Here is a 16260-nt window from a genome sequence, read left to right on the forward strand (position 1 = left end):
TTGAAATGAAGATAAAGACTAGTTCTCGAGCACGGCCCACTTGCCCGAGCCCTCGGGCTCCCACTCCCCCACGTCTGATAAGTCCACACGGGGGAATAACGCTGTGTGAGCCTGATCGGGGTAACAGCCAGGCGACCAGGACTTCCTTGTTGGAAGCGAGGTGCCACGCTGCGTGAGCCTTATTATAACACTACGATGCCTAGGCTACTTCCAATCTTTTCAAAGAAAAGGATCCTTCCATCCCTCTCACACAAAGCTAGCTGCCAGCCTCGCAATGTCGATACACGCTATGTTTCACCTTAGGAAACTAAATTGAAGCTGCCAAAAATGACATAATTTACTGACTCTATATACATTTATCGAGCTCCGACATTGAATCAGTTACACAGTTGTAAACAATTCAGCTTCCTTTGATTACACAGAAGGCGCTATACCATTTCTTAAGCTCTTTTTTACATTATACACTTACTATGGGGCACCAGCGTTTCCTGCGTAGACACGATAATAGCCTTATCCCTCGCTGACAGCACCACAGTGAGGCAGACCAGATGCTCGTCGCGGCTGTTGTTGAGGTTCCGCACGAGCGTCAGTAGACGCACGCAATGCGGATCGTTACGAGGGTCCGAGTACTTCTCCACGCAGACCCAGGTGGAGTAGGTCAGGCCGGTTTGAGGCGGGAACACCCTGTCGCCTGTGGAAGTAGACATTTTTATTTTAAGTAACTTTTACTCTTGGCTTCGTCTGCTCGATAAAAAGTAACCTAATCAATAAGTTTTTGTGCTACTCTGGTGTAGCTAAAATATTGTAAAGGATATGTTCAAAACATTTTCCGACGGATAAAAAAAATACCTATGCTGCTAAAACTAGTGACCAACACTTCATAAATGATCCTTTTTTTTCGTCGGGAAATGCTTTGTGCATACCCACTGGCCGATAGGGACAGTCAGTGGGTTATGTGGGACTCTTCACGCCAGGAGGGCGGGCACTAAAGCGTGTCCTCCAAAGCCAGTGAAACGAAGCCGCAAGTTATTGTCCTAAAATTGGACATTCGTCCGCGGCTCCGTCTCAGGCTACGGCTCGCTCTTAGGCGAGTTCTTCCGGCTTGGTGGTTCCCCTCGGGTCGTCTGCTAACCGCGTACTAGATTCATACCTGATCCAATGCCTCCAAGAGTAGCGTTATCTTGCGTGCCCAAAGCGTTCAGGTTGGCAGACTGCGGCGCTATACTGGGTAGGTATAGGCAGCCGAAGCCTTCGGCAGACATATCAAACTCGACGAACGGAGGTAACGTGCACGAATTTTGAGATCTGTCAATTAAAAATACATATAAATACGGACTTACTGTCAATTTAAAACTGACATGCTTCATAATATGTTCCATAAACATACCTGTAATCTCTAGGAGTTGTCATAGACACTAAAGTCTTGATCCTTGTAAGAGGCACAGGTCCTCCGGGCTTGCAAACTTGACCTTGCTCTGGGGATACACAGTTCAGGGGATTTCCCATGCGCAGGAATTCTCTGTGAAAAAAATAAAACATGTTCAATAAAGAGCATAAAAATAAGATCAAACATTTTCACAAAATCTAAACTAGTTATTATTTACGTTCATTTGTATGAGACTGCAGAACGGGCTTAAATGTGTGCATTAGGTTCTGAATCGCTTACCTACTGAGTTATTAGAAAATGTCATCTTAGTACGATCGGCCTGCAGAACGCTGCAGAATTGAGTCACCAATAATTCTTATCTAAGTTTAATTACACTGAGTTAGGCCCAGTTTTTTGATTCATAGTTAAAATAACAAATTGTTAAATTTTGCTACTAATGGTTAAATATTAACAAAATGTTAACTAATAGTTAAAAAATGTACTAAAAGTCAAGCTAACCATTGTTCGAAAAACATTTTTTTCTGATATTTAACCACTTGTCACTTGACATCTGTCAAATTTGACTATTGGTTATTTTAACTACGAATCAAAAAACCGGGCCTTAGTCCTTACCTTAGTTCGATGGGCCTGAGCGCGTGCGCAGCGAGCCTCTCTAACATGTACATAGCGGGCGCATGCAACGGGTGCTTTTCTGCGCGTAACGCGGCGCCGCAAACTCGAAGCACTACGCCTGCTAGCCCCGCGCCGCACATCACTTGCTGGTTGCGTTCGCTGGGAAAACAAAACAATAATTTTATTTATCACACCGATTGTAAGGCCCAGAACAGACGGTGAAACGCAACTGCAACTGCTAGTTACTTTTGAGTTGCATCTAAGTTTCTGCCATAGCGTCCGTTGAGAGACCACACATGACGCGACCAGTTTGAAACTTTCAGTTTCAGTTTCATTCATCAGAATCATCACAAAGTTGCAGTTTCGTTGCAGTTGCGTTTCACAGTCTGTTCTGGGCCTAAGACATACGTACATCTATTGGATTTTGGTTCCAACTTTTCTAAAAGAACACGCTCTCTAGCTCTATAATTATACGCAATGAGCCCCTACCATATTTCTCACTAGTCAGCGCAACTTACACGCGCCAAACTGGTGAGTGCAAATGCAATAGGAAAACTAGTCACTAGGTTGGCGCCTGAAGATGTACTATAGACTTTCTCTCGGCCAACCTTTTTAATATAGCCTTGTATTGTATTGTTCTCCTGTACCAACGCCTTATGTTTGAGTGAACAAAAGCTTTATAACTGCGATTACTACATCCAAGTGGATCTATCACTTACCTTCGGACTAAACTCTTCAAAACATGCGCAAGATAATCCCGTATCGCTCGCCCGTACGCCTCGTGTTCCGACGGGCGCGGCAACGCCGGAAGAAGCTTCGCCAGTACAATGACCACGCCGGAATGGATCACCCACGCCTCCCCCGCCGTACCGCCGGAGGATAAGTTGAGAGGCGCCGTGCGACCGGCGGGCTTGCTCTGAAAATAGTAATATATAGAAAATTTTGAAAAAGATAATCTTATAAGATCAGTTACGTGACTTTCTGTAGGTCTGTCAAAGGCTTTCTTCGTGGTGTCATTTGGTAATCCAAAAATTTCACAACATTGGGGAAAAAAATAGGTTTTTAGCAACATTTTATACAAGTACAGACAATAGCATATCAGAAGTTACACATTTTTGTTGAAAATCACCTCTATTACAACTACATAAAATCCCACAGTGTATGGCTTGACGTGCAGACGTTTATAATATTTAGGTATCGGTAGGTTTCTTAGATAAATAAATTTTTAGCATACCTCATTGATTGCCGAACTCTGCCTCGTCAAACTTGGCGATTTGACATTCAGAGATCCGCAAAACGTCGGCTTGTCAAACGAGTCGAGAGCCACGTCGTAAAGTAGACGCAACACAATACACGCATGTACGAATACTATTGGTACTTTTTCGGGAAAACTGAAAAGAAATATGTACAAAGTTAGTAAAAATATCAAAACACAAAGAAACATTGAAATAGCAATAAAATTAATGCATTTCTCACGTCATTTCCATAATGTTTCCAGTAAAAATTTCATGGAACACTTCATACAATTCTGGGTCTCCGTTTTCAGTGTCGTTTAGCAATTCTAAATCGTCAGTGAAACATCCCAAGAGCCGTATTGTATCAGAAAGAGTTGTCATGCAAATCTGGAACATTTGAGTTAAGAATGAACTCAAGTCATAAAAGAGAAAAAGAAGAAGAAATTATGTGAATGAATGGAATATTTTATCAGTAAAAAAACCAAATGAACTAACCTCATGATGAAAAAACTTCGCGTTTGCCGGTTCGAACCGCATGGCGGTGCTGATGGTGTAAAAGACAATGTGTATCAGCTGTAGCATGTCGTGGTCAACCATCCCCTCGCCTTTCAATTTGCCTTCGAGCGAGACTAGCACGCTTGTCACGTATACGAACCCGCTCACCTGCAGAATTATTATTATTCTTTCTTCTTTCTTTTCAGCCAAATGACGTCCACTGCTGGACAAAGGCCTCCCCCAAGGTTTTCCACAATGAACGGTCCTGCGCTGCCCGCATCCAGGCTCTTCCCGCGACCTTTACCAGATCGTCTGTCCACCTAGTAGGAGGCCTGCCCACGCTACGTCTTCCAGCCCGTGGTCGCCACTCGAGAACTTTCCTGCCCCAACGGCCATCGTCTCTACGAGCTATGTGCCCCGCCCACTGCCACTTGATTTTAGCAATTCTGCGAGCTATGTCGGTTACTTTGGTTCTCCTGCGGATCTCCTCATTTCTGATTCGATCACGCAGGGAAACTCCGAGCATAGCCCGCTCCATCGCCCTTTGGGTGACCTTGAGCCTTCTTATGAGGCCCATAGTAAGCGACCACGTCTATTATTATTATAAAACTTTATTGCATAATAAAATCGTACAAAAGGCGGACTTAATGCTATTTAAGCATTCTCAGCCAGTCAAGGATAATCAGATAATTCTTACAGATTAGATATTTTGATCGTATTATGAAAGGACCGACGACATCGTAAAGGTAGCAGGGAAGCGCTGGACGCAGGCCTCTACCAATCGATCAACATGGAAAGCATTGGGGGAGGCCTATGTTCAGCAGTGGACGTCCTATGGCTGAAATGATGATGATGATGAAAGGACGCATAAGTATAAAATGATATTAGAAAATCGACTTAAGCCTGTGATTCATTCAAATATTGAAATTCAACCAATCGCAGGCTTGAATATGTGCTCGAGATTGAATCTAGTCCTGAATTTGTTTAAAAATACGAGCCTTAAGGGATTTTTAATTCTTACTATGAATTTAACCTTTATATTGGCTCATTCACAGTTGTGCGTGTGGTAAAAAGAAGCCCACTTTTTTTCTATCAATTGAAGCCAAATTCATCATCATCATCATTTTAGCCACAGGACGTCGTCACCCAATGATTTCCACATCGCGCGGTTGGTAGAAGCCAGATTAAAACAATTGCATATGTGTACATTTCACAGTTCCAATACCTTTCTAAAAATAGTTCTAGTTCGGTGCGAGTCCCGTAAGCATGCCAACAGCGCCTTCAAAATGTCCAATTTGAGCTGGAGAGCGTCGTTGGGCGCCGCGTGCATTCCGCAGAGTAACGCCGACATGTCCTCCTCGCCGCTGCCACTCACTATCAGCTCTCGGATCACACCTTAAGAATACAAGAAAATGCATTAATCTTCAACGAATGTACAATACAAAAGATAATAATAAATCCATAAATCCATGGAGATTGGAACACAGTGACATTTAGCCCAAAACTAAGTAAAGCCATGTGTACTAAATCACTACATTAATCAAATTTTTCAAACAAGAGATTACTGTAATACATTTTTATTTTTATCTAAACTTAGGTAAATAAATACTGACATAGACTACCCCTTACCATACAGATACCTATGTGTATGTTTGTATTGGGCGCGGACCAAACATACGACTTTTAGTTTAGGACTCCAGAAACAAGTCGGACGGACATAAACACTTGATAATCAATAACTCACCTAAAGCTTGGCTCCTGCAAGACTCGTGAACCACCATGCCGTGGACGCATTTAGCGCCGCCACAATCTCGGAACACGTTACAATTGCTCGTGTTTCCATTCAAAAGAGCTGTCAAACCCTCCATCAACAAACCACCAAGCTCCTCCTCCTCTGCATCAATATTAGGGTCCTTTATCAACGAGTCCTGTCTAGAAGACAGCCTCTTTCTCCTCTCGGGGGCTTTCGGAGACCCGTTCACTTCAGCCGCGTCTTTCTTAGACTTTTCCTCTTCTAGCAACTGTTTATCTTTGAGGAAAACGGCGTATCGAGATAAGCAAGTGACGAACACTTCAAGCATTCCTACTTCCCGGTATACGTCTTTGAAAATTGGGTTATGTCTGCAAAAAAAGGTAAAGAAATATAATATTTTCTTTTTATTCTACGAGTAATGGTGTTGGTGAATGAAAGGAAACACTTGAAGATCTAATTACTTACTTCAATATGTTGAGTAATGTTTTCATACACAATATGCTGCAAGTACGCGACCTGTTTGCTTTCAGTAACAGGGACAGCGATATCAGCTCTTTACAGGGCACAAAATTCAGCTGAAATACTATAAACTCGAGCAGTTCAAAGAACTTCTCTTGAATCTCCGCGTTTTTCGTATGGATCCGCTCCGAAAATTGACTCAATGTGTTTTGGTTTTCTAGTATGAAGTAGTTCGCATTATCAGCGTGGTAAACGCTGGATATCGCGTCTAGTATCGTGCAACATAGCGCAGCCGAATTCGATTTCATGAAAACCGATTGTAGAACCTGAAACAAGATATCGATTCTTACTATAAACTGCGTATTTTACCTAATTTTACCCCAAACCTACTCACTAGACTTTATTTATTATCTTTTTCTATTATCATCTATCTAACTTTATGAAAATGGCACGCTTACACGGCACGGTATTGTACACAATAAATATTTGAACAAACACATAATGTGGTCACGATTAATCTTCACTGTAATGCACTGCCTATAAAATCGTAGGCATTCATATAAACCTTCAGGACCATATGCCGCTACATACAACTTTAGAATCAGTAAACTTTATGAACTCTATTAACTTACATTAGGGTTGAAAAAATCTACAATGAGTTGTTTAAAAGTTATAGGTACCTGAAACGCCTGCACATTCCGCACCGCCTGCCCAGGCGTGGAAGGCTGCGGCAAGACGAAGCCCTGTAGTTGAAACAGCTCAGTATTGGCTCGCGTGGGCCGCAGCTCGGAAAAGCCGCAGGCGCACAGAGACGATATCATCAACACCAAGTTGCGTAGCGCCGCACGCGCTTCGGTGCCGCTTACGCGCTCTTCTTCGAGTCTAGGCGATAATGTTGTCATTAGAAACCATTTGTTTGCAAATATTATAAAGTTAGGCTCAGACTACAGTCATGTTGGAAAATCTCAAAGCAGCTAATCTATTAAATGGGCAGTGGCGTAGCGTGGCTTTTCGCCGCCCGGGGCNGTGGCGCAAGTTTTAGAGGGGTAAGTAAGCTCCTTAAATATTTTTGTTACTATTACTTAAAAAAATAGATTAAAAATGTACTCTTCGTGCTTTTTTAAAAGCAACATCTTTTACACAATCGTCGATATCAAATTGTATCTCATTTTCAATTGCCAGTTTAGCTAGATTTGTTAGTCTCAACGTAGACATAGTCGACCTTTTTTTTCTTGTTCATGCAATGTTTTTTTTCTTATCCGCCGCCCCCTTTCATATGCCGCCCGGGGCCATGGCCCCCCCTGCCCCCCCCAAGCTACGCCACTGTAAATGGGCATTAAATTCGTAAACGAGTCCGTAATTATTCGTCCGGGACGCTACGTAGTCTGAGCCTTATGCTTTTAAGCGATATTATTATTATAACTTTGATATATTTATATCATTTTAATGGTATGTAGCAGTAAATTTAAATAATATTCTAGAGTAAATATCATGGCACAAATAAGGAAAAATAATTAGAGTAAAGTTTTCATATACAACAAATAGAATAGACATCTATTTTGAGTTTGAAGTTAGTGGTAATAAGTAAATCTATTTATCCATGATTCATTTTATGTTAACCTCAGTTTAAGTATATGAATCATATGTTAATGTCAGAATGTAATAAATATGAAAATTGATTCTAAACTACACATTCAAATATTGCAACATAATATCAAAATACTAAGTAAGCCAGGGTGTATTAAAACAGTGAACAAATACTTACTCTGTCAAATAATCGGGCACTTCCTGCCTTTCGTGTCTGTGATACAAAAACATAAAAGTGTAAACAAAATCAAACAAAAAATCTGTAAAATCTATTCACATCACATGCTCATGCTATAAACTATTTACTTTGATTTACAAATAATTGTTTTATTGACTTACTTCAGTAAAAACTCCGAAAGAAATAAATATCCTTGGCATGACCGGAAGTCATCCAATAGTAATTGACTAACATCACTTGAATCTTTTAAGAAGCAGAATACTGCAACAAACATTTCTACCACCTGAGGAGAAAACATTACACAGTATAATAACATACCACACAACTTTATTCCTTAAAAAAATACGAGGTGTGGCTATTAAATAACGAGACTGACGCTGTAAAACATTTTATTTTGATTTCATACTTTTTTACTTATTATCACCTTCAATATACACCCCTCCTCTATCCCTACAACGCTCCATGCGAATCTTCCATTGTTCGAAACAGTGCTGGAAGTCTTCTTCTGTCAGCTCCTCCAAGACGCGTGCCGCTTTCTCTTTCACGGTTTCAACAGACTCAAATCTTGTTCCTTTTAATGCAGATTTCAGCTTAGGAAACAGATAGAAGTCGTACAACGCAAGATCCAGCGAATAAGGCATTCAAAGTGTCAGTACAAAGATTTTTGCGAGCTTCTAGTTGTTCAAAAGTGAAAAATTTAGGCACCATTTAGGCACACACTTTTTGCATGTGTAAAATTGTTATGTAATATTTGCCGTACGGATTCTTTATCAATTCGTACAGTTTCAGCAATGCCACGAATACTTAACCGACGGTCAGTTCGAATTAGATTACCGATTTTTTCGATATTGTCATCCGTTTTTGACGTGGAGGCGCGACCCGGGCGTGAATCATCTTGAACGTCTTCTCGGCCATTTAAAAAAGGCTTAAACCACTCAAAAACACGTGCAAGCGATAAACATTCATTGCCATACACTTCTTTCAATAAATTATAAGTTTCAGTAGCGGTTTTTTCAAGTTTCAAATGAAATTTCACAACAATTCGTTGCTAGATACTGTTACACTTAACATTTTTCCGGCGAAACAAAAAAACAACTCTAATGCGAACGAAGGCTACGGCTATACTGATTTGTTTACAGAAGCGAGAGGCACTTCATTCGAAAGAGAAGGCTTCACGCTAACAGCTGTTGGTTGCTGGCGTTCGGCGCTTGCGCACTTCTCCTGTAGCAGCGTCAGTCTCGTTATTTAATAGCCACACCTCGTATTAATATCATAGTTTAAATACCTCTAAGGGAGTAAGTTCTGGAATTCTCTGCATATTCTCTATGCATAGTGCTACACATCCCTTATCTGAAATTACACCATTAAATTAGCATCAAGTAGTTTAAAGGTCACAAGACCTAATAATCATCATAACAAAACACAAACACACTAATCTGTTTCTATTTCTATACAACTGCATATTATACTTACTGTGAATGTATTGGACAACGGACTGTGCTAGACCATGTCTAGATAAGGTCATCAGCACTTCCGCGGCCGATTTGCGCCACATAATGTTGTGCGGTGCACACCATGATGTAATGGCAGAGAACAATAGGCTGAGATCGTCTTTCCTCGCTAGTTCCTCACAAGGAAATGGATGGCTACATAATCTTACCAGTACCTAAAAGGATATAACATTATTATTATATCTTATGTTTACAACCAAGAAAAAATTGATAATTCAGTCCAATCAATCCTAATCCAAATTGCAGTTTTAATACTAAACAGTTTTTCTACATCATTTTATCAACTAGGTTGCCACTTATTTAACAGGTGATTACACATTACAATTACATAAAAAAATATCAGTCAACACAATTAACTAATTAATTATGTAAGTATTCAAATAACATTCACCTGCACAAATATTTTCTGAAGTAATATTCGCCTTTCTCTAGGAGTAAAGTCACTATTACCATCTTGAAGGTCCGCCTCAGATTCAGGTATTTCAGGGAGATCAAAAAACAGGTATAAACATTTAACTAAGGTTGAAGGTATGGAAGCAGTGGTCATAACCTGCAACAGGTAAAATATACAAGAAATATATTGTGTTTCCTTGTTAGGAAACTTTGTAACTTGACTGATGAACTACTAGCAACATTGAGTAAGGCTAAGTTGCACCATCTAACTTGTACTGTAACTTTGACAATATCCGCTGTTTTTTGTATGGAGTATGACAGATTTTTGGCGTTTGTTAATGTTAAAGTAAGATGGTGCAAGTGCAACCCACCCTAACTGTTGGATAAAAATCAAAACAACAAATAGATTGCACAGTAAAGAATGAGATAGTAAACACATATTAGATTCTAATAAAAATACCTGAATGAGTGATTGGTCACCAGCTGCCAACAAATTTAGAGTGGATAACAACATCCATCCATTGCTAGACTCTTCCGAGTTTTCTATCTCGAGGAACTTTGCGATTGCACAGCTAGCTGCCTCCGTGCTCTGGTTACTGGCCCTTTTCCGGATCTCTGACACCATAAGCTTGGAAACTTGTTGGCAGAATGACAGTATATCCCAAAACTTCTCATTCATTTCACTGGAAGGACTAGTGCCGAACACCTAGCGTAATGGAAATTAAAACAGTTTTGTTATTTGTACATACTATATTTGAATAGATTTGTTTATACTTAGTGTTTGTCTTAAAAAATCTTTTGAGTACCTATTGAATCTAGTATTATTTAAAGGAGATATTCGACCCAGACTGTTAAATTACTCAAAAAAATAATATAAGCAGAAACTAAACATTATTTTAATAATTGTGTAATAACTTTTCACAGAACTTAATGGGAACTATTTTAAATATTATTCAACTAGAATCAAAGAAAACTTACCTTACAAAAAAGTGGTAGCATATTATACAATTTGTCATCTTTCTCTGCTTCGGACAAGGGCTGGGGGGGATGTGTGTACTCCGAGAAGAGTTTTTTGAGGTGCATGAGACCCAGCTGTACATGAGAGGATGAGCTGCTGGCTTCCGAGGACTCCGAAGACGACGAAGCGGTCGCACCACGCAATTTACGCATCAGATTCATGACGAACACTCACTAACTTTACCAAAGAGTCAAAATAACACACATCATTTAATTATTGAAGTGATAAATAATAAGTATTACATTTTTGTTGAATGTTGAATGGAAAATAAATTAAAAACATATGCAGCAGCGAAACATTTTTCTATATTTAAAAATTAAAACACGACTGCCTAACAAACTACATCATAAAGATATTATTTTACAAGACTGCTTGATCTACATTTCACTGTAAAAATTTATTATTCCAGCTCAATAAATTTTATCTCCAAAAATACGCCCACACACGAACAAAATCTATTCATTACAAAAAAAAATATGAGTGTTGCCAAATACAANAACCAAATACAATACATAAAAATTATAATAATAAGTTGTAACAGCAGGCCTATCGTATAACTAAAAAAAATTGACAGTTACAGTTACCAACTAATTTAAAAAGAAGTCCTTATAATGGTTTATAAAATTGTGGAGCAAATATAATGTACTTCAATCCGTGATGTTGAAAGTCGTTTGAAAAAAAAAAACAAATTAGTAAAGTTATCTTACTTTTGTCGATATCGAAGGAGGTTTAAAATAAAGGTAAAGTTAATATTATGTCATCGTATTGTTATTTTGTAAATATTTTGTGTTTGGCGCATGGTTGGACAAACGGAAACAGTGAAGTGGTGGGGTCATATGCTATGTACTTACGCCCAAAAATTTTGACATATTTTCTCCACGGTTTTTTTAAAATGAGTTTTATTGAAAAATTTAAGAAATATTAAATTCACCATTTAAACCCATAGATATCCACAAAATGACAAGAAAGTTGTTCCTTAGCTATTTTGTTGTAAGTAAAACAACATTCTACAACAGAACAAAATAGCTTTGGCACAGTTTACTTGTCATTTTGTGGATATCTATGGGTTTAAGAGGTGAATTTTGATATTTCTTTAATTTTTCAATATAATATTCATTAAAAAGAAACCGTGGAGAAATGTCAAACTTGTTGGGCGTGAGTACATAACATATGACCCCACCACTTCACTATTTCCGTTTGTCAAACCATGCGCCGGACACCCTATGTTAAATATTTACTATTATTTTGTTTCAATTATCTTGTTTAAATAAACCTACAAGTTAATCGCTAAATCAACTTATTTTATCATAATACTAGCTGACCCATTCCCATTCCCATTTAATAAACACTGAAATTAAAAGTCTATCACACACACTGAACTAACAAAACGAATACATATTTATTTAACTTTATTTAGTATGATGGTTTATTTTGTATTTTGAGATAGAAACTGGATTGATGATTGGCGACGGACGACACAGAAGAAGTGGTTAATTTTGTATTATTTGGACTTTGTATTAGAACAAACAAAATTGATTATCGATCGAATAGTCATCTACTTATCGAGTAGTGAACATCACTCGCCTATTGTTGGGTAGTTGTCACTTGGTTTTGTTTCTTCTGTCACTTCTGTCAAGTTCTGTCAGTGGTCTGCTTTGGTCTGCTTGTGCTCGTTTGCTGTTTGCGAGAGCTATTTTGAGCCAAAAGATTTACCTATCCAATTTCAACGTTAATTTTTTAAAGATTGTAAATGCCTGAAAATAAAGATATGCTCCAATGTTATAATCGCGGCTGTGGGCAGCTTTTCGACCCTAATAAAAACGATAAAGGTGCGTATGTTCTGGAAATTTCTGTAACCTATATCTATCTCTTATTTTTGGTGTTCAATAACTCTTTAAATAAATTAATAATACCTACCAGTTATCACTTATTTATTTCTAAAAGTTAAGTGCTGTAGTGTACCCATGTTCAAGTGAAAACATTTAAAAATGTTCAATCAACAGATGAATGTTGTCATCATCCTGGTGCTCCAGTCTTCCACGACGCATACAAAGGGTGGTCATGCTGCAATAAGAAAAGTGTAGACTTCACTGAGTTTCTGAACATTAAAGGCTGCACTACGTCCAAACATTCTAATGTGGTATGTTTTTTATTTAATTTTATTTTCATGTTTTATGCTGCCATGGTTACAAATTACTGTGTATAAATAAACTATTTTATTTCTTAGAAACCACCGGAACCAGTAAAGAAACCTTTAGATAAGGATTTGGAGAAACAACAGGTTATAGAAAGGAGACCTCCAGTCACCGGCCCTCAATTACCACGGCCACCGTTTGATTCACCTATGGTTACATTAAAAGCAAGCATTGCTGATGCATTGAGGGAAAGTGTTCAGAAATCTGCACAGAAACCAGTTACTCCTGAGGATGGGTACCTTTTTCATTTATTTATTATCAAATGTCATTTTTGCACTCGATATTAATTTATTATAATTTTCTGCATTTACCGTCATCATCAGCTTCTCAATATCTGTGTATTTTAGAATGAAGACACTTATATACAATCCTGTTTCAGTATTATTGCTATTGGTACAATTTGCAAAAATGGTGGCTGTAACATGTCATATGAAGGTCCCCAGACTGACGGTACCATGTGCACATATCACCCGGGATGCCCAGTGTTTCACGAAGGTCTCAAGTATTGGTCCTGTTGTCAAAAGAGAACGACAGACTTCAACACATTTCTTAGTCAGCCTGGCTGTACAACTGGCACTCATAAGTGGTTCAAGGAAGTATGTTGACATACCATCTTATTTGATGATATAATAAAATAAACCTTGCCAATTGTGCTGTGTGTTGTATGAGAGAGTACATAGTATAAAATTATCTTGTGTACAACATAAAATATAATAAAAATTTTCAGCAATAAGTTTCAGTGATAATACAATACTTTCTTGTTTATAGGCAACTCCTGCTGGCACAGTGCAGTGTCGCTGGGACTGGCATCAGACTGGCGATCTAGTTATTGTGAGCATATATGCCAAGAAATATGACCCGACTCTTAGTTTTGTGAAACTGAACCCTATTCGTCTGAATGCAAAGTTGGTCTTTAGAGAAGAAGGTGATGCAGCGTTTGAACTGGATATTGAACTGAGAGGCGTAAGTTTTATTCACTACTCAATTCATAAATATATTAAATGTTTTATTAATAAGGTGAAGAGATTCATCAAATAGATGTATACTTGTGTGTCATTCTGAGTTATTCTGTAAAATGAATGTACTTGTGACACTAAGAATAAATAAATAAATACAGTGGGATTTGCAGACTTGTTAGGATTAGATAGTTTCTTGAGAGTCATTACTTTTTACCCGACTGCGCCAGAAGGAGGGTCATTTGATACTGTATTACATTCTTCTTATGCATCACAATTATTTTTCAGGTGGTCAGTGTTGAAGAAAGTGCTGCATCAATGCTGCCAACAAAATTGGAGATCAAACTGAAGAAAGCTGAACCAGGAGCATGGAGCAAACTGGACTTCCCCAAGAACGAACCTAAAAAAGAGGCCCCAGAGCCACAAGAAGAGAAAACAGATGAAGACGACTCAGTTGATCTCTCCACCGTGGAAGCTATTCAATCAATGGGCAAAGTGAACATGACTGGATGAACTTATTGGTGTGATATTCTGATAAACTGGTCTTGAATTTATTTTAAAACTTGTGTTGTTTCAAAGAACTCTTTTATATTGAGATTTATTGTCAATGTATGAAATTGGTTCATTTGACTAAAATAAAATAAATATTGTAAAGGGTGTTTTATATTTAATTATCCATTCTCATCAATCAAGAACAATATTTTAATACATACAATAATGTAACATTTGATGTCAAACTCTCATAAATACATTATATTATTTACAGTGCAAAACACAGATCTAGAAGTGACTGCTGTTTATAATAATTTTCGTAGACATAGTTATAATCTAATTAATATTATTGAAATACCTACTTATTACAATTGCTACTATAAACAAGTAATAAGTTACTTACAGTAACATTTACAATTTACAATGACTAGAACGTTAGAGACTAGAATTAACAAGGAAATATTTATTATTTATAAGTGCCATGCTGTATAACCTGATTATTTTATTTAATGACATGGTTTGATATGTTAATCATAGTATTGTCCTACTGAATAATGATTGCAACTAATTGGTCACACAAAGATAACTTTTACCTTGAAATTCTATAAGACATTTTATGTTGATTGATTGAGAAATCATAAATAAGCATATCGCATTTATGTATGTCCTGTAGGTACATATTCTTATTATTCTGTGGTTAGACGCCAATTTAATAACATAAAGGTGATAAACATTATTTTGTAGTTATTACCCGTNAGATACATTTTTAAATAGTAATGTTGTTTCACTTCCTTGATTCCCGAAATTTTCAGTGCCGCCCTCGTACCTATTACCCGTTCGCGCTAAGTTTGCCGGTCCGTGGAATGCGCGTCCCCCCTCCCCCAACCGCGATTTAACGCAATTAGTTAGTGATTAAACGCAATTAATGTGTCTTATTTTACGCAAATACATATATATTTTAAATATAGTTTGTTTTAGTTATAGACGCTTCCCTTCGAGTGACATCATATCGCCAGCGGCAAACTTAAAGCGAACGGATAGGATAGACGTTATTCCTTAGGTACTTAATTACGACCTATATGTATTCTAAGTTGGTTTATGGCGAAGCACAGTGTTCGCTAGAGGTGGCCGGTGGTGCAGGATGGAAGGGTGGGGCAGGGGCCGGCTGCATACGGTACATGTCGTGAAGCAGGGTGGCCACTGAGACGTCGCCAACGGTCTCGCGGAATAGCAGCAACTCGATGGAGCGCGCGCGGACTGCTCTGAGAGATGGCAGGAGGAGGAGTAGACGACCGAACCTGAAAGTTTGACAATGATTAAAGAAGTAGGTATCATTAATGCAATAGGTACAACTTTTACCCCACGACTATATTATCCTCTTACTTAATAAATGGCACTAATAAAAATTCTGTTGTCATTAAATCGTATAATGTAAATGTATGTACGTTAAGAAATGAAACTGATAGTGAAAACTGAGGATTGATCATGGAAATTGCCATCGTATTTGGGAATCGGAAAATTGAAAAAGCTCTTCTGGCGAGGGATCCCCACATAACTCATCGGCTCCCCCGGGCTGGTGAGTAAGTATCTATGCAGTTTCATGCATTTTCCAGTCGAAAAAAGGCGGTCTTATCGCTAGGTAGCGATCTTTTACAGACTACTCAGCGACGGGGCTGTAGGTCCTAGTATAAGTACATATTTTGCGTAATAACATTTTTGCATCTTACCTCGTGGGTTGGCGGGTGTACCTAGTTCGCACGTAGTCCGCGAGGATGCACTGCGCCTGGTCCTGCAGCATCTCCACCGGCTGCGTCTCGCTCAGGCCAGGCGTGTCTGGATCAATTGGGGGAATTGGAAATAGATGGTGTGTTCCGTTAGCATGAGCACTGCTCAGTGCTCCAAACCCTCCAGTGAGAGCACTTAGCAGCGCTCGCAGTATAACGCGGAACACACCCATAATCTGTTTGCTCCTGGCGACAAATAGCAACA

General features: G+C 38.6%; 3 protein-coding genes across 3 annotated transcripts in view; 1 reads left to right on the forward strand and 2 right to left on the reverse strand.

The window, feature by feature from the left end:
• bchs (WD repeat and FYVE domain containing 3 bchs) overlaps positions 1–11076 on the reverse strand; it is a 35237-nt gene extending 24161 nt beyond the window's left edge. Inside the window, exons 1-19 of the mRNA XM_028320333.1 lie at positions 10589–11076; positions 10071–10316; positions 9609–9767; positions 9180–9372; positions 8992–9056; positions 7868–7989; positions 7707–7742; positions 6622–6823; positions 5948–6267; positions 5474–5850; positions 4955–5124; positions 3730–3897; positions 3476–3621; positions 3234–3390; positions 2719–2915; positions 2000–2158; positions 1388–1519; positions 1151–1305; positions 470–691 (exon numbers count right to left, since the gene is read on the reverse strand). Of these exons, the coding sequence (XP_028176134.1) occupies positions 470–691; positions 1151–1305; positions 1388–1519; positions 2000–2158; positions 2719–2915; positions 3234–3390; positions 3476–3621; positions 3730–3897; positions 4955–5124; positions 5474–5850; positions 5948–6267; positions 6622–6823; positions 7707–7742; positions 7868–7989; positions 8992–9056; positions 9180–9372; positions 9609–9767; positions 10071–10316; positions 10589–10789 (3427 nt within the window). The 5' untranslated portion in view covers positions 10790–11076. The remainder of the gene's footprint in view (positions 1–469; positions 692–1150; positions 1306–1387; positions 1520–1999; positions 2159–2718; positions 2916–3233; positions 3391–3475; positions 3622–3729; positions 3898–4954; positions 5125–5473; positions 5851–5947; positions 6268–6621; positions 6824–7706; positions 7743–7867; positions 7990–8991; positions 9057–9179; positions 9373–9608; positions 9768–10070; positions 10317–10588) is intronic.
• A 1189-nt stretch (positions 11077–12265) lies between these two features.
• On the forward strand, positions 12266–14433 carry mora (cysteine and histidine rich domain containing protein). The gene is made up of 6 exons (XM_028320366.1): positions 12266–12457; positions 12632–12768; positions 12856–13058; positions 13203–13419; positions 13592–13786; positions 14068–14433. The coding sequence occupies exons 1-6, from the start codon at positions 12379–12381 to the stop codon at positions 14290–14292; spliced, it is 1056 nt and encodes a 351-aa protein (XP_028176167.1). The 5' UTR covers positions 12266–12378; the 3' UTR covers positions 14293–14433.
• Positions 14434–15294: 861 nt separating this feature from the next.
• dsf (nuclear receptor dissatisfaction) overlaps positions 15295–16260 on the reverse strand; it is a 31963-nt gene continuing 30997 nt past the window's right edge. Inside the window, exons 9-10 of the mRNA XM_028320372.1 lie at positions 15999–16104; positions 15295–15569 (exon numbers count right to left, since the gene is read on the reverse strand). Coding sequence (XP_028176173.1) covers positions 15368–15569; positions 15999–16104 — 308 coding nt within the window. The 3' untranslated portion in view covers positions 15295–15367. The remainder of the gene's footprint in view (positions 15570–15998; positions 16105–16260) is intronic.

This window comes from Ostrinia furnacalis, unplaced genomic scaffold (assembly GCF_004193835.3).
Source record: "Ostrinia furnacalis isolate ACB-3 unplaced genomic scaffold, ASM419383v2 OfSCF7367, whole genome shotgun sequence".
NCBI classification, from domain to species: Eukaryota; Metazoa; Arthropoda; class Insecta; order Lepidoptera; family Crambidae; genus Ostrinia; species Ostrinia furnacalis.

Bases quoted from the DNA above. Each gene is read 5' to 3' on its own strand.
- mora (XM_028320366.1), top strand. From the start codon at position 12,379: ATGCCTGAAAATAAAGATATGCTCCAATGTTATAATCGCGGCTGTGGG. The intron at 12,769-12,855 runs GTATGTTTTTTA...TTTATTTCTTAG, and splicing joins CGTCCAAACATTCTAATGTG to AAACCACCGGAACCAGTAAA. The intron at 13,420-13,591 runs GTATGTTGACAT...TCTTGTTTATAG, and splicing joins CTCATAAGTGGTTCAAGGAA to GCAACTCCTGCTGGCACAGT.